This window comes from Scomber scombrus, chromosome 20, assembly GCF_963691925.1.
Source record: "Scomber scombrus chromosome 20, fScoSco1.1, whole genome shotgun sequence".
NCBI classification, from domain to species: domain Eukaryota; kingdom Metazoa; phylum Chordata; class Actinopteri; order Scombriformes; family Scombridae; genus Scomber; species Scomber scombrus.
This window is the reverse complement of record NC_084989.1, coordinates 10,775,511-10,800,432: the sequence shown is the minus strand read 5'-3', so window position 1 is coordinate 10,800,432 and position 24,922 is coordinate 10,775,511. Positions and strand designations below refer to the sequence as shown.

The window sequence follows — 24,922 nt, the reverse complement described above, 5'->3', positions numbered from 1 at the left end:
TTAAGAGGGATACTTTTTGGAAAGAAAACTGACTGGGAAACAAACATCCGAACTACGGTACCCACAATTCAGTTGGACAGTACAAACGTTAACGTCAAACGTCAAAGTCACAACAAGGAAGTGGATACTCACAGTACCTGAATTTCTTGTACTAATCTTCTTAGAAAAGGGGACAGTAGGTTTTTATAAAAGCACGCACTTAAAGATTAGGTCAATCTTGTTTGTTATAACAAAGCCTTGATCGGTCGGGTTCTCTGGATATATATTTAGTCATCTGCGAAGACAAAACGTAAGCTAAATCAGTGTGTTTTAGCAGGTGCATGGGTGAAGTTGTAGTATATAGTTTTGCTAGCTCATTCATTCATTTTTGTGACGTTACATCCAGGTAGGACTTTTAGAAGGGCTCAAAGATGCAACAACTGCTTTTCTATGTCACTCGTGTGTAAACAAACTTGAATCAGAAATGTGTACCATTAAAATGTACCAAACTATCTATGAACGCCATTATTTCTGCTCAATTGCCAACGGGGAACAAAATTAACTGCATCCATATGCTAGTAAAATATGCAAATTGCTGGTAAATTAACATCACTTATTAACCAAAACAAAACAAAGCTAATCTATTTAGTGGCTGTTAAGATATGAACATTCACTAACCATTTAGCTGGCAGGTTAATAAGTAAAATTTGAACCCTGTTTGCAAATAACATATGGTGACAGAAGGATTACTCCTAAGCAGTCTTTACATGGCCTGTGCTTTCAGCTTAGCCAGACTATGTTATACTTTACCAGTCTAATACCGTCTTCTCTATTTGAAGTAACCCCTTAACATCGAATTTAATGTTAGACTGACTGTATAAATGTTTCTCCTGTTTTTCTTCAATCATTCTTATTCTGTATTTGTCTCTTCTTATTTCCAGCCTGTTTTCTACTCACTTTAAATCCTTCCTTTCCCCCTTCTGCTTGTGTTGCAGACCCAGTGTGAACCCAGTGTGACACTCATCGCTCAAAATGAGGATGATCACCTTTTTCCTGGTTGGACTAACAGTCCATGTGGTCTTCTTCGTCTCCATCTTTGACATTTACTTCACCTCTCCCCTGGTCCATGGTATGACACCCCAGGCCACGCCGCTGCCACCCCCTGCCTCCAGACTGGTGTTGCTGGTGGCTGATGGACTCCGAGCAGACAGCTTCTTCACCCTTCTCCCCAATGGCTCATCCAGGGCCCCATACTTGAGGTTGGGAAACTGATACAGAGCATTGATAAGTGTGAATGTGGTAATTAGTCCATAACAGTGATTCCCAACCAGGGGGGCGGGACCACCTCAGGGAGGCGCCAATGATCCACTGGGGGTCGTGAAGCACTCTTGATTTTAAGGGGTGTAATAATTTGAATGTGTTAAATATATAGCAAGGATAAGGGCGTGTGAAACGTGAACATCCCTCCTAAAGTATACACAGAGGTTAGCAGGCAACGTAAACAGGGAGCCGATGGAAAAATGGGAAGCATCAGGGAGAAGAGACTGCAGCCCTGCACAGTCCTCCTTCTGTGTGCAGTGCAGCAGAGAGACAAACAGCGGTGGAGAGTTGACACAACAAGTACATTTGTTACATTGCTGTAAGTGCAATAAGAGTTTCGTGAGTAAAAAGCCAAGAACAGTTACTTATTTATCAGTGCAATCCACGCAAAATATGGGCAGACTCATAATGACGAAAATTATTGTGGTAAAGAGTGGGATTTGTGCACCAACAAAATGAATGATAGATCATAATAGAAAACAGAACAATGAGAATGGCTACTGATCTCAGAGCTGCTGTTGAAACACAAGAGCCAGTGACTAAGAAAACTGCCACTCCTAAGTTCAGTAACTATCAAATGACTTCAACCGTCCTATAATACTGTTCCTTTGATCTTTAATTCTGTCACAAATTTAACATAGTATATACTCAACACAACTAAAATGTATATATAAACTACATTTAAAATGGGATTTTATATTAGGTTGTTTTTGTATGTCTTTTGCCTTTTCTCGTGATATGATTAGAATTGCGGAATATTTAGTGTTTATATACAGTATATGACCTGTGTGTTCATATGTGTGCTTCCCAAAACCAGGAGCATCATAGAGGAAACGGGTACCTGGGGTGTGTCACACACACGAGTCCCCACTGAGTCTCGCCCTGGTCATGTTGCTCTCATCGCTGGCTTCTATGAGGATGTTAGCGCTGTTGCCAAAGGTAGCTGTATGTGCATGCTTGTTTTGACAGGCTGAATACAAAAAAAAGCAATACAAAAAATGAATTCATTGGATTGTTTGGCACCCATATGTTTGTGTCATTGTGAAAGTGTATGTTGCTGATAACTAGTTTTTTGTTCCTTTATTTGTGACTGCAAGTGTATTGACCTTTTGTGTCTGTGTGTGTTCAGGTTGGAAGGAGAATCCTGTAGAATTTGATTCTGTGTTCAATGAGAGCAGACACACCTGGTGCTGGGGAAGCCCTGACATTCTGCCTATGTTTGCCAAAGGTACACACGCACACACAAGTCAAATCAACATTAGGAAACGCCCCACAGACAGTCTGTGTCTGAATCACACTCAGTGATACATTTTGTACTTAAAGGATCAGTGTGTAAGATTTAGTTGCATCTAGCGGAACGGACTTGGCAGAAATTTAATATAATATTCATAAACATGTTTTAATTAGTGTATAATCACCGGAAAATATGAATCACTGTGGGAGCAGGCCCTCTTCCACAGAGCCTGCCATGTTTCTACAGTAGCCCAGAATGGACAAACCAAACACTGGCTCTAGAGAGGGTTTTTCATGAGTTTTGTGGCTACCATACGTTCTTCTACACACTTGGAAGGGGAGGGTGAGAGTAGGGGGAATTCAGATGGGTGCAGTTTGCAACCTCACCACTAGATGCCTCTAAATCCCAGACTTTGATTCTTTTAAACTAGCAAAAGAGGAAAAATGTATTTTCACTATAATTCCATCTATAAGAAACACAAAGACACAACAAATGACTATTAGGCCATGTTTCATTCATTTTCAACAATATTATCAGATGGGGGACCCTGGGACAAAATCTTAGGAAATTGGTGTCCATAGTCTAATTTGCGCCAGTTTAGGGGTCCTTGATGTGAAAAAGTTTGAGAACCACTGCTTTAAGTAATGTGAGTGTAAACAAAATGTATTTTTATTAGACAATATATTTTACCTTATTACTGTATTCTAATTACTTCATGTCATCATTTTAATAAAGCTAATTTCCTGCTGTGTTACTTCTAGGTGCTACTGGAGACCATGTGTACACCCATACATATCCAGCTGTGGAGGAGGACTTTGCCTCTACAGATGCATCCAAGTTAGACAACTGGGTGTTCACTCAAGTCAAAGTATGATAATAGCTTATAGTTATAATGAAGTGATTAAATCATAACTTAGTTAGATTGTGTGTTTAGAAATCAATTTCTAAAGGCTTGCATTGGTAGTGGACCAAACACTTTCGTGCTTTGTATTTAAGAAAAATGTTTTGAAAAATAATTCCAGGAGCAATATATTCTTATATGAAGCTCACATTTTTCACTTACAATATAATGTGTATTTTTATTTATGTTAAAATGCATTTTACGGCACAATGGTGGGTTAGAGTATAGCTACTATGAGGTTTATTGGGAAATAGAGGGTTAATAGACAATATAACTAGACTCACTTGGTACTATCATTTCCATTTCCACATATCTTTCTTGAATGAATCCAACTATGTTTCATTTTTCTCTCTGTACCAGTCATTCTTTCTAGCAGCAAAGTCAAACTCCACTCTAAGGGCCAGTCTACTGGAGGATAAGAATGTTCTCTTCTTGCATCTGCTGGGCATCGACACAAATGGACATGCTCACAGGCCAATGTCACAGTGAGTTAAATTTTGTGTTGTTTTGCCATTGATCACTGTTTGAAACACTCTACATAATATACTGTAGATCTTAAAATAAAGTGATCATACTCTTCTAAAGCAGCAATGACAGCAATAGTGGTATCTTTATCTACAAAGAACAAATGTGACATCTGAATATCAAATAATCATAGTTTTAAGGCTTTTTTAAGGTGTTGATATATATGTCTTGTGTCCAGGGAGTACCAAGAGAATATTGGTCTAGTGGATGCTGGTGTATCTGAGCTGGTGTCTATGGTAGAAGACTTCTTTGGCTATGATGGCAGAACAGCCTATGTGTTTACCTCTGATCACGGCATGACCGATTGGGGTAAGCCTCTTGTTTATGGGTGTGTTTGTACTATCTGATGGTTAAAAACTTAAAAGAAATGATCTGTTCATTAGCATATTAATTCAATTTGTGCCTGTTTGTGTGATGTGTCTCCAGGTTCCCATGGTGCAGGGCATCCCTCTGAGACTCTCACACCTTTGGTGGTTTGGGGAGCCGGGGTTCATAATGCCCAGCGAGTTACTGAACCTCAACTGTACAAGGACGACTACTTACAAGGTACAAAACTCATGAACTACACTCACAGCTGTTTACTTAAATGTTAGATGTTTTAGCTTGAACCCAGGTTTTCCTACACCTACAAAAGGCTGTTATTTTTCAGAAGTATGTGCAGACTGAAATTTTGTATTTTATATGAAAATTAGTTTTTGAATTTCCCTGATTTGTACTTTTGTTTTTTTTTGCACAGATTGGAAACTGGAGCACCTGCAAAGGGTTGATGTCAATCAGGTAAGACCCATTTGAGCTTTTTAATTCTACCACAATCACCAATTGCTGCCACTAAATGAATTGTGTATGAAACCAATAATATACAGTACCTAAAGGACCCACAGGCCCCTGTAGTTCAATAAAATATGATTTATTTTTCTATTTTTGTTGTCTTCAGGCTGATATTGCTCCCCTCATGGCATCTCTCATTGGTGTACCCATTCCTGTCAACTCTGTTGTAAGTTAAGACACTGAGTTAAAGGAGAAAAATACTGAAGTCCAGTTCAGTTTCTCCAAGTATTGTGATACCATTTTTATTACCTTATGATCATCACTGTGTGTATTTATATCTCTTCAGGGTGTGTTACCTCTTCTCTACCTCAACAACAGTAAGCAGTTCAAGGCAGAGAGCATGTACTCTAATGCTATTCAAGTACTGGAGCAGTTCAAGGTACGGCAGCATGCAGCTCTGCTATTAATGACATGTTTTGTCACTAGTGTGCTACAGAGAACAGTAAAACCAGCACAAATTTGTGAAGTAACACTGCTGTTGAAATTGATAAATATGTTATTATTAATAGTAATAGATGAGTATTTACTGATTTGTAGCTTTAAATGCAAAGCCATTTTAAGTTTTGAATTGTGGAAAGCATATGACTGCACATCTTGTCTAATTCAGTTATATATATCTATGGTACTCATCTATTTTGTTTAGGTGAAAATGACCCAAAAAAGGGAGACAACCTTGTCTTTTCTCTTTACCCCATACCAGTAAGTACAATAAGTCAGTTTATGAGTTGTAATAACCATGAGTGTGTGAAAGTTTTTTCTTTTGTTACTGTCTGTTTACTTCTGGTAAAACATGCTTATCAAGGGATCATGTTACGCCCAAATCATGTCATTTGCAGAGTGTGAAAGTGTTGGAGATACATTGCTGGCCACTGAAAAATTGACATGTTTATATTAGCCTGTATTGTTGTGCAAGTGTAGAAGCAAATTAAGCATGTCTTAACCTATGTCAAACCATATAAAAATACAAATTTACACACTCTGTATTTATTGCTTTGTCTCTCTTTCCTCTCAGACTACTTACTGAGTCAAAACAAGCAGAATTCATTCACGAGGCCAGGATACTGATGCAACTGGAGAAGTATGAAGATGCTGTGAGTATCTTGTCAGAATAGTCTGTAGGTAAATCAACAGCTGTCCAAGTGATTTTAAGTCATGTTTCAGAATTATTTTGGGTAATTGAATGCATTACCTGGTGCTCACACCTGTGTTTCCGAGTTAATTATTTATCATTGATACCTATGATGATGCAGCGCAATAATAATACTCAGCTGAAATTACAGTAAAATAGCTTAACTGTGGTAAAAGCTGTCTACAACAAACCCATGTTCTTTGTTGTGGTTTAAATGACCACTTTCCTCTTTCCTCCCAAGTTTCTTTTTTTGTTCCCTTACATAAATTGCTGATTTCTCCTCTTTCGATTTTTTCTATGCCAAACCCTCCACCTATTTGTCTTTGCTAAAGCATTCCATTTCATTTGCCCCTGTCTGCCTCTGTCTAGATTTCTCTGTGCCAGTCTCTGATCACCAATTCTCTGGATGGACTGGTTTACTACCACACCTACGACAGGTTTTTCTTGGGCTGCAGTGTAGTGCTGGGATTTGTAGGTTGGACCTCCTATGTTGTCCTAATCATACTCAAGACTCATGCGAGCCTCAACAGACGTCCCAGTCTCCTCCAACAGGTCAGATCATACTGTGTAATCCCTCTCTGTATTTACCTCTAAAGTTTCCTGCCACCAGAACAAGTTTATGAAACTTGATTGTCTCATGTTGGAACTTGAGCTAATTCTACTTGCTAAATCATACGCTATGTGTTAGCTCAGTCTGTGCGTTCGTTAAATGAAAGGATAGGAGAAGATGAGTGGTCTCACAGGCTATTTTATTTAGCAGTAAATGAATAAAACATACAGAGCTCTGGGTCGAGATCTTCCTGTCCCTGATGAACAACAGTGTGTGTCAGTTCATGAAGTCTGACGGCTCTCCTTTCCCTGACCCCTTTTATACAAAAATACAATCAGATATAATGTGTGAGGTGCTGTCTTCTCCTGATTGGCTGTTGATCTGACTCCATCCTCCATCTTCTCACAGTCCAGGATATGTGATCTTCCTGTGACCTCCTTAAACAGGCGCAATAGTGACTTCCATGTGACCCCCTTCTTCTGGAACTACACAATCACCAGACCTCCTGTGGGGGTTTTATGGTTAGTTCTGCATTGTTTAACAAAGGATGGTCAGGGCTCTGACTGAATGTTTGACCCCGCTCTCCTGTTAATAATAAACCTTTAACCTATGCAAGTGGGACGTGTCAACATCCAGAATCTACCTATTTAATTACACTTCAGGGTAAACTGTCTTCATGCATTCTTATTACACAACAAGCTTACTGCTTTCAGATTGTTACACATAGGACCACATATTTATATGAAACAAACAACAAAGTAATTAATCCCCTTATGTGATATTTTAGCAGTGGCCAATTCATAGCATATATCTACAATTCCCCCTTTTGGTCTCATAAACATGAGACCACGAAACATATTCATATTTCATCCTCATCCTCAAACCGATATCCTTCCCCCGCCACCAACGCCATCACTTCCATCTCCAACTGTGGCATCTGGTAAGGAGGAGGAACCTTTCCTTCAATTGCGGTGACAATCAATCTGTTACACAAAGATCTTAGACAGGGAATACAACAACATCCACATAAAATCAACATTCCCATTACACTTACTAGGGACACTAATACAGACACAATCAATCCCCTCCATTTACCAAACCATGATTCCAAGATGCTTTCCAAAGGGTTATCGATGCCTGAGTGTTCATGCATTTCTGAGGATAAGGTTCTCAATCCTTCCAGAGCTCTGGTTACAGAGCCATCCGGTGCAGTGTTGTTTGGGATGAAAGTACAGCACTGATCTCCAAACATGGAGCAGACCCCTCCCTTTTCTGCTAATAACATGTCCAATGCCATTCTATTCTGTACTGTCATCAATGAGGTGGCTGCCAGCTGTTCTGAGAGACCTGCTACTGCATCCCGGGTCTTATTTGCCAAGCGAAGTACATTGTAATGGATGTAATTTATACGATCAACGTTCTTGTTTGGGGTAACTGGAAATAAGGCACTAATCAGGGGGAGATTCTCAAACCCTGCTGCTATTTGACTAGCCAATTTATATTCATTCGGTACTCCCCGGGGCACGCCAATGGCATCCACGTAGGTGGTTGAGCCTGAGGTGAGGTCAAATGCATCTCTACTCGTCCGTTTTTTGGTGAAACCACTACGACGTGGTCCCAGGAGGAGTAGTGGTAACCCTAAGCGGACCATTGCACAGGTTCCTGACCAGTCTGGTGGCAGGTACGTGTGCAAGGTCCTATCTCCACAATACCAAAACAAGTCTGCCCTGGCCCAAACCATTGTACTGGCATTCTGCCAGCCCGTCATGTTAATCATGGTTTTACACCAATCAGTAGAAATGTCTCCCATCCTGGTGGCGTTAGTTCTGGTGAAACAAGTATAGTTGTTAAGTTGTGGGGTGAATGTGGGTGGGATGGTAGAGTTCTTTACAGGTGGAAAGATAGCACTCAAAGTGGCACAATGAAGCGGGTTTTCCTGCATGGTCAGGGACATCATACACTGAAATCCTACAGGGTCAATTTCAGGATACAGTGGTGCTGGGGTAGTGAATAAGGTTGGTCTGGCCGAGGAACATGCAACACAATTGCTCATGTTCATCGAAGCTGCCGTAGCAGCTATCCAGTCCAACCACATATTCTTTTCCCCATAACCAGTAGCTAATTTAACAATGTCCTGCTTGGTCAATTTGCTATAATCAATTTGTACTACTCCCTTTCTCTGCCTGTGCTCTATTTCAGTGGCACTAGTAGATGTTTTGATGTTGCTTTCAGGTGGAGTAGGGAGAAGATTAACCTTAATTAAACCCACAGGATCTTTTCCTTGTAGGTCTACTCCTAAAACTATGTAAAACCTCTTTGGTGTTATGTAATTTTTAGTCATAAAGGGGTCGTCCCAAAGATTGTTAATGGTCAAAAGCAGTGGGTTCATGGACCTAGAATCACTGTGAAACTGACCTTTAATAAACTTAATCTTGCTGACCTTCCCCTTATCTTTAACAGCATACAATGTTGGCACCCAACGTGGCCCTGTAAATTGCCACACTAGATCCCACCCTCCACACCAGCTTCCCCCTGGGGTGAAGCTGTCGACACAGGCCTCATGTACCATATTGCTTCCACAGAGATATAAATCATACATTTTCCATCGTGCTTCATTCTTCCCGCATTCAATTACACTGCATAAATCGAATTGGAACGTCACATTGGTTCCTACCGTATAATCCAATTCTACCCCTCCGTACTTGCTCAGGCACCAATCCCCCGTTCCTTGGGCAGCTCTCTTGTTTCCGGGTTTCCCTTTCCCCTCTGTATTTCGATCCCCCATGGCTGATCCCCATAACAACACCAACATAATAACAATAATGCATGATATGATAGTAAACACTCCTAGCCACCACCACCTGTTGTGGTGTGGCTCCCCTGCTACAATATACATCTTAATACACTCTTCTGATTATTTTTAGCAAGCAAAACTGGCTCAGTTTGCTCAATTGGATTCTAGAAAAACTACTTTTCCGGAAGATTTTCAAACCTTCTCAACCTTATACCAGAATGTTGTCCTCAGGCTGCTGAAAAGAAGAATTCGTTATCAATGCTCCACTATACTCCTCCTTTGTCTTATCTGATCTAAAGTCCTGATTGGAGGGTCTGTGGCAGCACACTGGCTCCAGTGATACCAGCTGTCTCCCTTTCCTTGCAGCCTGAGTGCGTGCGATGTCCTTTCCACCACCTTGAATGGTCCTGTCCACCTTGGCTCTGACCACTTCCGCTTGATGACTTTCAGTAGGACCCAGTCTGTTGTAGGCGGGCTCTGCCTCTCGGGGTCCCCCTTTACAGCTCCAACCTGTTTCGAGAAAGCTGAAACCAAAGCTGTTAGTTGATCATAGTATGGCTTATACCTTACATGAACCCTTTCTCTATCTACCATCTGTACCCCTGCTCCAGGTCCGGGAAACTGTTGACCTGTTCTTAGCTCATAAGGGGTGAACCCTGTAATTGAATTAACTGAGCTTCTGATGGACATTAAGGCTAAGGGCAGAGCATCCACCCAGCTTAATTTAGTTTGAGCACACACTTTTCCTATTTTACCTTTAATGGACTGATTCATTCTTTCCACCTTTCCCTGTGATTGCGGATGGTATACTGCTCCAAACGCGTGTTTCAGTCCTAGCGCTGCTTCTACCTCCTGCAAATCTTTATTCTTAAAGTGTGTGCCGTTATCCGACCTGATTCTTTTTGGAAACCCATACGTCGGAATGTAGTGATTTATCAAAAATTTGATCACTGTTTTTGCGTCTTCCTTCTTTGCAGGCATAGCTTCTGGCCAACCAGTGTATGCATCCACTGCGACCAGGAGATACCTGTACCCGTTTACTCTCTCAATCATATCAGTATAGTCAATCACTATCTCTTGCCCTGGCATTTGTGGAAGAGGAAATTTCCCTTCATGCGGCTTCACTGTTGCTCTCACATTGTATTCTGTACACGTTTTACACTCTCTGATATGATTCTCGATCATTGCTGGCAAAAACGGATGCCACCAATGTGTCAGATGTCTCTGCATCTGTGTTTTTCCGCAATGTGTAAGACCATGTGCTTCGTGGAGCGTGGACGCTATCAATCCGGGGGGCAACACTGGTCGACCGTCCGGTGACCTCCAAACCCCCTCGGATTCCTTAGCCCCCCTTTCTTTCCACACTGTTAGCTCCTGAGGGGAGGCTTTCTGCTGCTCTTTTATTAACATGTTTAAATCGCATGCCGGTAACAAATCATACACTGTTTTCTCGGTCTGTATCATCATGTTTTGAGCCGTATACCCTGCTGCTTTTTTAGCTGCTGAGTCTGCTTCCTGATTTCCTTTTGCTACTGTGGTCTCTGCTTTATCATGACCCCTACACTTAATGACTGCTATTTCTGCAGGTTTCATTAAGGCCTCTGCTAACCTTTTAATGTCTTTTTCATGTTTGATGGGCGTTTTGGCTGCAGTAAAAAATCCTGCTCTGATCCATTGACTCAATTCTACCTGTATCGCTCCCACCACATATGCTGAATCGGTATAAATGTTCACTCTCTTCCCTTCTGCCCATTCTAACGCTGCTACCATTGCTTGTAATTCTGCTAGCTGAGCTGATTCTTTCCCTTCCACTGTGCCTGTCAATACTTCCTCAAACCCGTCTTCTGTTTGCCTTATTACTGCATATGCTGCTTTTAATCCTTCTGTGGGGTGTCTGTAGCAACACCCATCTGTGAACAAAGTTTCCTCTGGGTCTGTGATTGGTTTTGCTTGCAAGTCTGCTCTGACCCTGATATCTCTCTGTACCCTTTCCTCACACCTATGTGGCTCTCCCTCCCCCATGTTATCAGCCATGTTGATTCCTTCATGTGTAAACGTGATGTGTGGCGCGTTTAGAATTTTTCTAATCTGGTCTGTCTTAGTGATGTCATTGTGAAGGCTGTTGAATTCACAAATGCCACTATACTATGTATTGTTAACACTGTGAGTGGGTATCCCATGACTATGTGTGCTACTTTTTGGAGAATCTTTGCTACCCCTGCTGCATGTCGTGTGCATGGCGGGTGTCTGTCCTCTGTTGGATCAAGAGTAACACTTATATACATCAGTACCTGCCTACATCCCCCTTTTTTCTGAAAAAGAACACCATTTACTGTGTGTAATTTTTCAGAAACATCTAGGAAGAATGGATCTGTATAGTCAGGAACGGCCAGATCAGCAGCATACGTCAGGGATTGTTTAAGAGAGATAAAACTCTCCTCTGCTGTTGTCGTCCAGTGTAATTTGGCTGACAAATTCCTCATTCCCTGTTCGTTAACCATTGCCCTTAAAGGGGAGGTGAGTTCCCCATAAGAGGCAATGAAGTGTCTACTGTAACCTGTCAAACCCAGGAATGAAAGCATGTCCTTTACTGTACTAGGTTTAACATGATGTAAGATGGAGGATCTATGAGACGGGGACACACCTGTACCTGTGACGGATATGACTCTACCCAAGAAAGAAACCGTTTGCCGACAGCATTGCAATTTAGCTCTTGAAACTTTGAAACCAATGTGGTATAGTCGCATGAGTAAAGATTTTGTGGCCTCCAGACACGACACATGGTCAGGAGCAGCCAAGAGAATGTCATCCATATACTGGATCGACACCACCCCTTTTGGAAGTGTAAAGTCAGCCAATTGTTGTTTTAGTACTTGGTTAAAAATGCCTGGCGATAAGATGAAACCCTGAGGAACCCTTGTATAACGAAGTTTTCTACCTTTGTATGAGAAGGAAAAAATATCTCTGAGGTGTTCTGCTAATGGCAGACAGAAAAATGCATTGGCCAGATCTATGCAGGAGAACCATTTGTGGTCCGGGGTCAGTACAGACATAGCAGTGTATGGATTTGGAACTGGGACTGTTGGGGTGGAGACAATGATGTTAATGCGTCTAAGGTCATGTGCCATCCTATACTTGCCCGTATTTTGTTTCTCTATTGGCAAAATTGGAGTGTTCCAGGGTGACTGGGAGGGCTCTAACACCCCCGCTGCTAATAATCCTTCGATTGTGTCAGCAATACCAGTTTCAGCCTCTGGTTTGTGTGAATACTGTGTTTGCCAAATAGGAGTGTGATCAGTTATCTCAAATGTGATTGGTGCAATGTGTGAACAATGTCCAACATCTGTAGGTCCTGTTGACCACAGAGAAGTTGGGAGGGCATCAAGTATAGCGGCTGCCTGGGGATGGTCTGTCTTTTCCCTGCCATGACACCTTTCAATTTGCCTATGCTCTAGTAACACCTTATCAGTGGTATTATGCACAATCCGATAAGCCCCTTCTTAAAGTGTGTACTGCAGACTGGGGAGTTGAGTCCACCCCCAGTCTGTTATCGCCAGTAGGCGTTTGGTCATCGGGCCTAAGTCTTTGGCCTGATGTTTAGCATGCACAGCCAAGGTAATATGAGGCACCGCTTCACTGTGCATCTCATACCATTCCATCTGTTCTTTTGTAAGTTCAACCACAGCAGCCACGCCTTCTTTCCCAACAACAATACTGCTAGAGGAAATGCTCCAGTGTGTCCCTTCTAGCTCTTGATAATATGCTTGTTGATAAAGCTCATTACCTTCTCTATCGTAATACAGGGTTGTGTGGAGGGGGTCTGCGGGGGGAGAGTAGGGGTGTAGCATCTGAACCCAGGGCTTCCATTAATTGTCCTTCAGGTTCCAGGAGTCCCCAGTATATTTCTCCTCCTGTCCTTTCTGCTGATAGAGATGTGTCTGCTGATAACATCATCTGTGTTCCAGACTGAATCATTGTCTTGGAACAGTGCACAGAGTACCATTTGGAATGTAGGGATCTGCCAACCCTACATGTTCCTGAGTCCTCGGACCCTTTCAGTAGTCATAACCCTTTTCTCCCATCATAGTCTGGGGATACTGACCCTGTGCGAGGGTCACTGCTGCATACGGGGCCTGGAAGGATGGTCCTGCTTGCTGAGGTGGGGGTGCTTGGTGCCCTGGTTGACCGCCTACAAAACAGTTGCTGGATGGTTGCACTCTGGATCCTCCGCGACCCCTGCCTCTCCCATGCATTCCTCCCACCACCCTGGCAAATCTACCCCCCTGTTATTGATAAGATCTTGTTGGATATAAATCTGGGGAACAGGCCTGTGGCTGGGGCTGTTGAACTATTTGGTTGGCTGGTTTTTGCGTGTTTTTCTATGCATCATTTAACTGTTTCCTAGCATCATGTAATTGTAATTTCAACAGCTGTATGTGAGCTGACTCAGTATTCTGTTTATCTGCATCTAATTTTACCCTATGTCTTTTCATATGGTGTGTCAAGTGTTTTCCCACTGTTCTGTGGAACAACCTGGGATATCAGGGCTGCCTTCCATGGCTTCTTTAACGGACTTTGGCATTCCTGTCATGATACATCTGTGTTTGTGCTGTACATGGGGAGGTGCAATGGGCAATATAGGGTATGATGGAGCAAAGGGTCCTGCTTTACTGGGACCGCTTGGTTCCTTCTGTGACATTTCTACGGCTGCACAGGCTAAGGTCATTTATGTATGTGGATTATTCTCTCCTATATGATCACATAAAGGCATCATCATAACTTCACCTCATCAACAGAAACCCTAAGTGTCATCTGTTCAATTCTATCATTTGTACCATCTAGACACAATGAAACAACCTCCTTAACACTCTAATACACATTCTCAAACCATTTATATCCTTTTACAACCCTGTCTCTGTCTGCTCCTTCAGCTTCAACCTTTCACTTTCCTTAACCATTTACCATTACCCTTCTTATAAACACATACTTTAGTTTTCTAAGTTTTCTAGCTAATATTATCTTACAACCTTTCTCCCATCTTATATCTCAAAGTTTTGAGCGACACATAATCAATTCTCCCACTTTTAATAACCTCAAATTTATTTATCACTTAGGCAAAAAACTGCATCACTATGCTGTCATATTTTCCATACATAACTTCTACTGTGCCCTGAACTTTATTCTGACAACTATTATTAGCACCCGTGGCAAACCTCTCACAGTCAACTATATTACTGTCCTAACAATAATAATCCTACATCTAACCCCAAAATAATTGTTCTTCAATGAAAGTCTTCTATTAAAACTACAAAGAATAACCGGAAGCCAAAGTACAATTAAAACTTATCAATCAGGATTAAATACCCTATTACTAGCGATAGATTAAACCAGAAATTTTGAAAATGTCTTTTTTACTCTGAATAATTTTAAGAATTCCTAAATCCATATAATGTGAACACTATGGCAACAAGTATCTACCTAACGTTAACCACCACTTGTATTGTGTACTCTGTATTTTCTACTTCCCACATACAACAGAGTATTCCAAAAATCAAAAATGTTTCAGCTCTTCCCACCAAAAGATACTCACTATTCAAAACCTTCCAATTCTTTAAACAACACAAAATTTCATAAACAAACAACAAGAAACTTTCACACACCACTGGTTTCAAACATAGGTTGTCTCAAGAACAAAAAACAATAAGAACAACAAGTGGTCTCTCTCTTCCACATACAACCCCTAACACTCAGGATATCAGACACACACACAGATCAGGAAAAAAGAGGGGGGCACAAGCACTCCTGCATCACACACACATGTGAACTGCCTTATCTCACACACACTTCCAGCAGTACAAAAACTTTTAACAACAACCCACAACCTACAAGAAACAAAAAGAGTGAGTTCTCCACTCACTAAGCGCTTTTATCGGTCTATACCGAACGGACCCGGAATTAATCTTTACTCCCTTTTAGAACTTGATCAGAGTTAACCCTCAGTGGCCAGTCAGTTTGTATGGAGTTCACCCGAGCAACTGACCTTTCAGCGAGTTTTTCAGCCACTGCTGGCTTATCTGCTCACTGAGACACCCCCGAGTGTCCTCTCTGAGACACTACTCAATTTCTATCTCCCTATGCTGAACAACCTTATTTCGTCAGCTTAAACACATATAACAGTCATTTTCATACAACTGAAAATGATAAATAGAGAGCGCTGCTTTTATGAGGAAAATAACCCCCAACGGTCTTTAAACCCCTCTCTTTAATTTCCGTACGTGTCTGCCCTGCTTTTGTTTAGGATATTTCACCTAAAAGGGTGTTTAAACCCACACGTGGCCAATGTGTTAGAATTTATGGACTCTAAGTCCAAGGGACTCAAACCCATCAACGCACCTGCCCTGCTTTCATGGGTCTTCTAAAAAACCCATAGGTGTTTAAACCTGTGCGTTGTATACCTATTAACCTACCCTTTTTATTCTATGTTTTACTCATTCACTTTTACTAAGACACTTGCAGTATAATGACAACACTCAATTTGGTATATCCAATTGCAGAACTTTTGATAAAACAGGCGTCTGCTTACCTTTTTATTTGCGGCCGCTGATTGATGTCACCACACGTCAGTTGTCTGTTGTCGTTCAATTTCCTGCTGTGGTCCGTCACTTCTCCTTTCCGATCACTCAGTCAGGGTCACCATTTTGTTGAAACTTGAGCTAATTCTACTTGCTAAATCATACGCTATGTGTTAGCTCAGTCTGTGCGTTCGTTAAATGAAAGGATAGGAGAAGATGAGTGGTCTCACAGGCTATTTTATTTAGCAGTAAATGAATAAAACATACAGAGCTCTGGGTCGAGATCTTCCTGTCCCTGATGAACAACAGTGTGTGTCAGTTCATGAAGTCTGACGGCTCTCCTTTCCCTGACCCCTTTTATACAAAAATACAATCAGATATAATGTGTGAGGTGCTGTCTTCTCCTGATTGGCTGTTGATCTGACTCCATCCTCCATCTTCTCACAGTCCAGGATATGTGATCTTCCTGTGACCTCCTTAAACAGGCGCAATAGTGACTTCCATGTGACCCCCTTCTTCTGGAACTACACAATCACCAGACCTCCTGTGGGGGTTTTATGGTTAGTTCTGCATTGTTTAACAAAGGATGGTCAGGGCTCTGACTGAATGTTTGACCCCGCTCTCCTGTTAATAATAAACCTTTAACCTATGCAAGTGGGACGTGTCAACATCCAGAATCTACCTATTTAATTACACTTCAGGGTAAACTGTCTTCATGCATTCTTATTACACAACAAGCTTACTGCTTTCAGATTGTTACACATAGGACCACATATTTATATGAAACAAACAACAAAGTAATTAATCCCCTTATGTGATATTTTAGCAGTGGCCAATTCATAGCATATATCTACACTCATTAAGTTGCATTTTTGGTATTACTCCTGTGTATGCAGATCCCCGGCCGTACTCTGATGAGGCTGTGTATGTGTGTCACCATGGTGATCACTGTATTCCTGCTTATCCAAAGGAGTCCCATCACCTACTATATTTACTGCCTGCTACCTGTGCCTGTGTGGTACTTTGTTCTTAAAGAGTGAGTATCACAAAGACTCATGAAAATATTGAATAGATTAATGCATTAAATACATATCTGGATGCATTAAGTACTGTCTAATCAAACAAATGTGTATAGTTTCTTCTCCTCCTGGTGGAGTGAACACCACACACAGACAAAGGACCAAATATCAAAAAACATCAATGGAGATCACATTCATTCAGAGAACATACCTGTTTATCAGTGAATCAAATTCGCTTCACACATAGTTGATACATGTCTTGAACAGCCCCACTGAGGTGATGAACTTGATCCTTTGATGTGTTATTGTGCATACTAATGTTTCTCTTTGATAAAACAGTTGATATTCAAAATTCAATCGTTTTTTTTCCCCTTTCATTGCAACAAAGAATAATCTCATTAATTATCCATTTTAGATCTGGAACTCTAACAGATTTGATTCGCTCCGCTCCCTCTTTGCCGCTGTGGAAATGTTTTGGCTATTTTGTGCTGGTGGCGTTTGGGATTGAACTACTGGTAGGTGCCAGTAATCACTTTAAATCAGTAATGTCTTCTAATTATAGATAGAGGCATATTTGTGCTTCAGTACACTCATTAGCCTTTAGCTAACCGCCACATACACGCTACATAGTTTTCTCAGTGTTTAGGGCTCCTCATCTACACCATGAGGTTACTCTGTACTGTGGATGACACTTTTCCTTTGCTGCCCCCAGGTGGTGAGTTTCTTCCATCGCGCCATGCTGACTGTGGGTCTGGTGGTCCTCTCTCTCTGGCCCATGCTGTCTGGACTTTTTGGCAAGGCCAAGGTATACACATCACAAATTGACATATTTTAGCTTCTACAGTCACAATCCCCCAGAAAAATTCATTGTATTTGAATAATGATTCTTACACCTTGGAAATTATGTGTCCAGGAAGTTAGGGGACTTTTTTATAATGATAAGTAAATGTGATAGCAAAATTTCCATATCACATAAGTCTTGACTATTTTTAGCTACTGCATGGACAAATCATTTTTGATCAATCACCTTTGTCTAGAAATAAAACTTAGATTTCAATTTGACACAATCTGACTATATATTACACAAATGTCTAATAATCTTAATTCATTTTAATGAATAGATAATGGATTAAAAAAAACTTTTTTATTATTACCTATTAGGTTTTTTTAACATCTCACCCTTCTTAGATTTCCATAATCACATTACTATATGACACTAGTTACTAATAGCCACAAACGGTCATCTGCCCTGATAGGCTTTGAACTTTAAAATAGTTTTTCTTCTTTTTTTTTTCTCTGAAATGAGTTCCATTTTTCTTTTGTAATATTTTAATTCTTTGACCTCCTTTGCACTTTACCATCAGTCTACTGTCAGACAAACACCTGGTTTGTTAAATGATTAACTCTTATACAGTACCTAACTATATTAACTCATTGTCTTTGTACCTGTCTAGTTCCGCTCATTGAGCTGGTTTCTGAGCTGTCTGTGTTTGGCTGCTTTCCCTCTGATGCCGGTTGTGGGAAGAGAGCCTAACATACATCTGGTGTGAGTGCTTCCTCTATTTGCCTTCATTTATCAGAAAGTTTACCACAGTGTCACGCCATAATAAAAAAAAAAAAGAGAACTCACATCAATGTTGGTCAGTTACAGAGAAATAATTGATTTCTCTATACTTTGGAAATAATAAACATCATGACAGAGTGGTGAACTTAATTTTCTAGAAATGCAATAGGGTTCTCATTTCTACAGAATATTATGAAAATCTATTTCAATGTTAAGACTATTTTTATTCAGTTCACGTATTCAAATATAGCAGACGTATGCAAAATCAGATTTAAGTAAAATGGAATTATTCTGTGTTAAATTAAATCAAACACCTAAGTCATTAATTGTGTTAGTTTTAGATTACAGTTTACTTGGAATCATTCTACATAATATTGTAAAACTTTCTGTTAAAGCCAATACTTTGAGTTAAATTCTAATGCCACCGTGGTAAAATGCTGACAGTTTCAGTGCTAACATGTTGATGTTTAGCAGGTGTAATGTTTACCATATCCACCATTATGGTTTTGTGCCGTACTCTGGCTGAAAATGTCTAATTAGCACAAACCAAAAAAGAACAGCTGAGGCTGATGGGTGTCATTAGCTATACAGGTACATAAATATTGCATGCTGATTGGAATATCTTCTATGGCAATCCATCCAATAGTTGTTAAGACATTTTACTTAAAACCATAAATGTCAACCTCACAGGGAACAGGTGGCCTGAGCAAGCAGCAAAGTTTCATCCACAGAAGATATTTTTTTGGTTTAGTAGTAATCCCCATAACATGTAAGATGAGTATAATAAGTAAAATTGGTGGAGTTTGCCTTTACAGTAACTAACTGGTCAAAAACTTTATGATGCTGTATTCTCTAAAAAAGAGATGCGTAAAGGTTGATTTATAGAGGAATCTGAGAATCAAATTGAAATAAACTGTTAATTAACAGCAGTATCTTTAATGAATAAACACATGTCTAGAATAATGACATTAACATAGCATGATGTTTGTTTACTCAGGACCTGTGCAGGAGTCCTCACTCTCTTCACTGCAGCCTGTTACCTCTGGTCGTCACACCACAGGACACCACTACAGCCTAGTGACAGACAACAATTCGTCACCCAGGTAACTGCAGTGCACGCCATGTTTTGTGCGTGCTTGATTGTGTTTGTGTTATTGCATTTTGTAAAATTCAATTATTCCGGGTCAAACTCAACAGATGCTACATGTGGCAGTGTGTGCGTATGTGCCATCCCTCACACACTCCAGCCTGCAGCAGAAACAGGGCCTGCCACTTCTTAATCAGATCATCAGCTGGATCACATTAGGTAGGTGGGTGTGAGAGAGTACGAGGTCTAAGGGCTCTTTGACCAGAGGAGATTGCAATCACATTTATGCATTGTCAATGTTAAGTTTCAAGATTGAAGATTTAGTTATTTTGGTCCTGGCTAAAATAACCCATCATGTACCAGATTCTGTTCAAGCACTGAGACCCACAAAACTCTTCTGTCTCTGCTCTTTCCTCAGCATCTTCTATGCTGGTTCCGTTGTTGAGCTCTACACGTCTTTTCCATCGACTCCTCAGCATATTTCTGTCTCTCACTGCCACGTACCTACTGCTCAGCACAGGGTAAGACATGATATATGATCATACTATGTCTCATGTGGAGCTTTATCATCATGGCAAAGCTGCACCTTTATTAAATGTGTGTTTTCTCTTGCCCAGGTCAGAGGCCTTGTTCCCCCCTGTGTTATCTTGGTTGATGTTTGTGTGGATCAACATTGAACAGGAAGCTATGATTGCTCAGGGTGTCTCTGGAAGGCAAGAGGTACAAATACTACATCTCTATTCTTAGAATTGGTGGAGCAATATAAACTATGTGACAGAATATTTTGTCTATTTATTATAAGCCAGAATCAAATTTAGATCGCATTGATATTTTGTACACACGTTGACCTGTCGTCTCTATAACAGCTAATGATCTTGGTTGGTCATATAGGCATATTTTCACATATTTTTATAGATTTTATATAAATATATATTTCTGGAGACTTTATTTATCAGGTCTTAAGTGTTCTGGTTAAATGCTACAGTATTTGTCATCCACTCCTGTAATTGTTTTACTTAAACAAACAAGGGAATCCCCACTCATGATAACAGTTATCTGAGAAATCAGGTACACAAAGCTCTACATAAAGTACAGCATGCCTCACTATTGACTGATCATTATTATGTGTATAAACTTACAGTGTTTCTATGCATATGTGTTGATGGGTGTGTGTGTGTGTGTGTGTGTGCTTTTTTCTTTCTTCCAGCTCTCCACTATTGATTTCTCCGCAAACATTGACATCACCAAGATCCGACAGCTGAAGTTGGATGACATCAGAAGATCGTACTTTTTTGTATCCTTGTTGATACTGTGAACTTGCTGTGTGTTTAGGTCAGTAGATCAGTAGGTGTTGCTTATGCATTTTAATATTAAATAATGGACTCATTATTTTAACATTGCTTTGGATCTTTCCTTGACTATATATTATCTTTAGGTATTTTTTATAATAACAGCTTTCTTTGGCACAGGGAACATAGCTTCCATTAACAGGTATGTATGTGTTTGTGTATATCAATATATACACACACTCAACAGCCACTTCATTAGGAACACCTGTATAGTCTAATGTAATCTAATAAAAAAGCTCTGCCATTAATTCTACTTTTACAAAGCTTACCGTAAAAACCGGTAAATAAGTTGCACCGGTGTAGGAGGGACAACAAAGTTAGTGAATCTTTTAGGCTTCAAATCTGTGTTCCCTGCCAGTATGAAATAAAAGCTGCTCATCTGTGTGTTTTTGATCGCGCTTCAACATCAGTTTGGCCTGTAAATACTGAAACATCACAGCAACTAGTGTTCCGAAATACTTCTGATCAACACACGGAATCACCACCCACCTGCGAACCCTTCTGTGTTTTTTTTTATTTCTCCGTACAACATACAGCATTAACGGGTCATCAAAAATCTATTTTGAGTGCGCAGCCCGTGCTTGGTACCGCTGTTTACTAGACGTTATAGTTTATAGAGGATGCTCACATTGTTATTATAGTTATAGTTATTGTTGTAGTTGTCGCTCTTTGTGCAGACGGCCCTTTACAGACATATAACCAAATCCAGATTCAATCTCTCTCTGCATTTTACTCTTGTATAGGACACACCGGTGTATAAGACGCAGCACACTTTTAAATGGAAAAAAAAAGTTGTATTAAAGGTGCGTCTTATTTACCAGTTTTTACAATATACGTTTTACATTTTTGTTGACATTGTCATAAAGGTGATAGTTCTACTTTATTTTTATTATTGAGGTCATAGTGGGTTAGGGTTAGGTTAGGGTGAGTGGTAGGTTACTGGAGTGCATTACATTGACTCCATTAACTTACATGAGCTGGACTAAATATTAGTGACACTATCAGGAATAACTGAAAATATGAGCTTTGTTAAAGTAGAATTTATGGAAGAGCAGTTTGATGGGATTGGTTTAGATGGTGTCAAACCGGTGTTAATTATAAACTGGCCAGTGACTCTACACATGTGTGTTTGTTGGTGGTAAGTAGCAGGAAGCTATGCAGATGAGATTGTGGTGGAAAGGGGTGGTGGAGGAGCTATGTGGCTGTACATGGTTCAGTGTGGTAAAGTTAGTATGTGGTATGAGTGTCATTATGGCTAGTGTCATTATTGGGCACACGTTATTTTTGTACAGGAAGGAAATATGCGATGTGTGAAGAAGTAGAGACATTCTATCTGTGCATTATTTGTATTGTTTGGTTCAGCATGTCTATTGGGTAGTGTGCTGACTGAGTTTTTAAACTTGATGTGAGGCTGTTTACATTGAACATAGTACAGCATGTCAGTCTGCTTTAAAAACTCTTAGAGGTTGTTAAGAAATGTACACAGTTTCCCCAAGACTGATTCAATTTTCAATTTTCAATTTTTCGATCTGTCTACAGTCACTTTCTCCTCCTCTTTCTCATTTTGTCTAGTTTTGACCCATCATCTGTTTATTGTTTCCTTACTGTCTTCAACCCCTTCATCATGGGAGGGTTGATGATGTGGAAGGTATTGTATTTTCAACTCTTTCTTTCTATGGTGTACACTGTGTATCTGTATACGCCTCACATTGAGCAAATTTCCCAAAAAGGGAACTAGTACCGTCTGTCGGAGAAACATGCTAAAGTTTTTACACTTCTCTTATAGTGATTCTTTGCGGTCTTGCAAACTGCCGGCCTATTCAGTGACCTCTTTAACACAAATTAGCAGCAGCATTGTCAATGAATTATATTTGTGAACTATTCAATGTCTTGTCCTTTGTTCTTCCAGGTTATTATCCCATTCATAATAGTAATGTGCACATTTGAGACCATCCAAGTTGCAACACAGCTCTCATCAAGAAGGTAACACCTCACTACAGCGTTTGAAAAAGATACCTGAGCAAATATCTCAGACTTGTGAACTTAGCTTCTGTGAAATCAGTTTAGTCACATATCTTGTGTCAACCATAGATCAATCTTATTCTGGTATCTCTGGTGGCTGTGGGGCGTGTGTACTGTATTTTCTAGTGAATGTAAACTACAGTAATCTGCTCTTAGTGACAGATCTGTGATTGCCTCATAGATGTATGCTAACAGGCACACTAATCAGTTTCAAATTTTATGCAACCATATATGCTTTTTAGAGTGAATTTATGCCAGACAGAAATATATTTTTAATCAACATGTTTCCTTCTCTTTTCTGCACTATCCCTGTTGCATTTGAATAGTGTGCAAATCCGTGTTGCACATGAAGTAAATGTGTTGTTGTAGATGTTCCAATTTTAAAGATCTTGTAATGTTTTCTTTAATTTGTTATTTTGTCTTTTTCATTCTTTTCCAGTTTGTTCCTCATTGTCTTGGTCATCTCTGATCTAATGGCTCTGGTAAGATATCTCCTATCAGGTTAAAAAATGTTGTTAATATTTTGTATTAAAGGTGCATTGTGATGTACTTGAAAATAAATAATAAAATAAATGACTCCTGTCTTCCTGTTACACCAAGTAGATTGAATGTCAACCTAATGCATTGTTTTGACTCATTCTTCCTCTCCTCAGCACTTCTTTTTCCTGGTGCAGGACTACGGCAGCTGGTTGGACATAGGCACAAGGTAAAGTAACAAGCATATAGTGTCTGTGATGCATAAACTCACACACAGGTTTGTATTAAACATGTGTCTTTCTATCTTGCAGCATTAGCCACTATGTGATCGTGATGTCAATGACGATTTTCCTCATGTTACTCAGTGTGGTCACACACATCCTCACCTCACGAAGATTCACTCTGTGGAGGAAATCAAAGATGCACTTTCCCTAAATAAACACTTGCGCACACACTTTTTTTTAAACATTATTTTTGGGCGTTTTTTGCCTTTATTATTTTTAGACAGTCAGTGGCATACAGGCCGACAGGAAAGAAGGGGAGAGAGAGAGATGGGCATGACATGCAGAAACTGCTGGACTCGAACCAGGGACATTGCACGTATGTGTCATGCGCTGTAACCACTCAGCTATGAGGCACTCCACACATTTGCTTGTTAAACCAAATGTTTAGTATTTATTTTACAGGTTTGGGTACTTTTCATTTAGAATATGCCTTATTAAACCTGAGTTTGTTATTTAAACTTTGAAGTATTGTTTTAGGATCCATTATAGCACTTTGCAAAAGTCTTACACTACTTGGCTGAAGTTATAATTAAGTATAGTACAGTTAATAGATAAAGTAAATATTAAGCAGATAAGGAGCTGCTGGATTCGATTGCATTAGCAGAGCAGGTGGCTTGCATCATTAATTAGATGCTGAAAGTCCTCTTCTCAGAACAGCTTGAAACATTTACTGTGAAAGTGAAATCATAGTCGACTACAGAGAATTACTTCTTAGTTTAAAATACTGGCCTCTTCTTCTTAACAGTTGTTTTTTCTGTTAACCTTAGTGCTACAATGTAGAGGAACGAAGACTTCCTTTGCTATTTACATGAATGGTTTTAATGATAAAGACTTTTGCACAGTACTATTTGCACTGTATTGTTTTGTACAAGAAAAATGAGACTGTTTGAGGCACATTGTTTAAATAATAATGTGCATTAATAATTGATCAATTGACTAATGCTACTTTAATGTTTAACTGTGAATTATGCCTTAGCCAAGTTTGCTGATTCACGATCCACCAAAGAAGGGTAACTTGATAACTTTTTAAATAGCTGCCTAAAATGTATCTTTGTTTAGAAGGAGAAGAGATTTTATCAAATTTTTTGTGACTAGGTGTGTACCACTAAAACAGAAAGACTGGAATGGAAACAGGAATGTTTGTGTTTTGTACTTGTGCTGAATTAAAACAGGTGTAGGTGTTGTTACTGTGTTTGTACATCAGGGTAACTGTAGCCATGGGTTGGATTTAGAAAAACAAAAACCTGCCGATTAGTGTGTTTTCTTTGAACAGAGAATAAAAAACAAA

General features: G+C 39.9%; 1 protein-coding gene across 1 annotated transcript; it reads left to right on the top strand.

Moving 5' to 3' along the window:
• Window positions 1–192: 192 nt before the first annotated feature.
• Window positions 193–24,922, top strand: pign (phosphatidylinositol glycan anchor biosynthesis, class N). The gene is made up of 29 exons (XM_062441394.1): window positions 193–289; window positions 975–1,238; window positions 2,117–2,238; window positions 2,429–2,527; window positions 3,295–3,401; window positions 3,795–3,919; window positions 4,138–4,268; window positions 4,386–4,505; window positions 4,696–4,736; window positions 4,894–4,953; window positions 5,074–5,166; window positions 5,431–5,486; window positions 5,800–5,878; window positions 6,286–6,468; window positions 16,729–16,868; window positions 17,267–17,366; window positions 17,564–17,656; window positions 18,306–18,397; window positions 19,413–19,518; window positions 19,613–19,721; window positions 19,921–20,023; window positions 20,120–20,222; window positions 20,710–20,796; window positions 20,938–20,993; window positions 22,424–22,499; window positions 22,761–22,834; window positions 23,313–23,355; window positions 23,527–23,579; window positions 23,662–24,922. The coding sequence occupies exons 2-29, from the start codon at window positions 1,012–1,014 to the stop codon at window positions 23,783–23,785; spliced, it is 2,802 nt and encodes a 933-aa protein (XP_062297378.1). The 5' UTR covers window positions 193–289; window positions 975–1,011; the 3' UTR covers window positions 23,786–24,922.

Bases quoted from the DNA above. Each gene is read 5' to 3' on its own strand.
- pign (XM_062441394.1), top strand. From the start codon at position 1,012: ATGAGGATGATCACCTTTTTCCTGGTTGGACTAACAGTCCATGTGGTC. The intron at 2,239-2,428 runs GTAGCTGTATGT...GTGTGTGTTCAG, and splicing joins TGTTAGCGCTGTTGCCAAAG to GTTGGAAGGAGAATCCTGTA. The intron at 22,500-22,760 runs GTATTGTATTTT...TTGTTCTTCCAG, and splicing joins GAGGGTTGATGATGTGGAAG to GTTATTATCCCATTCATAAT.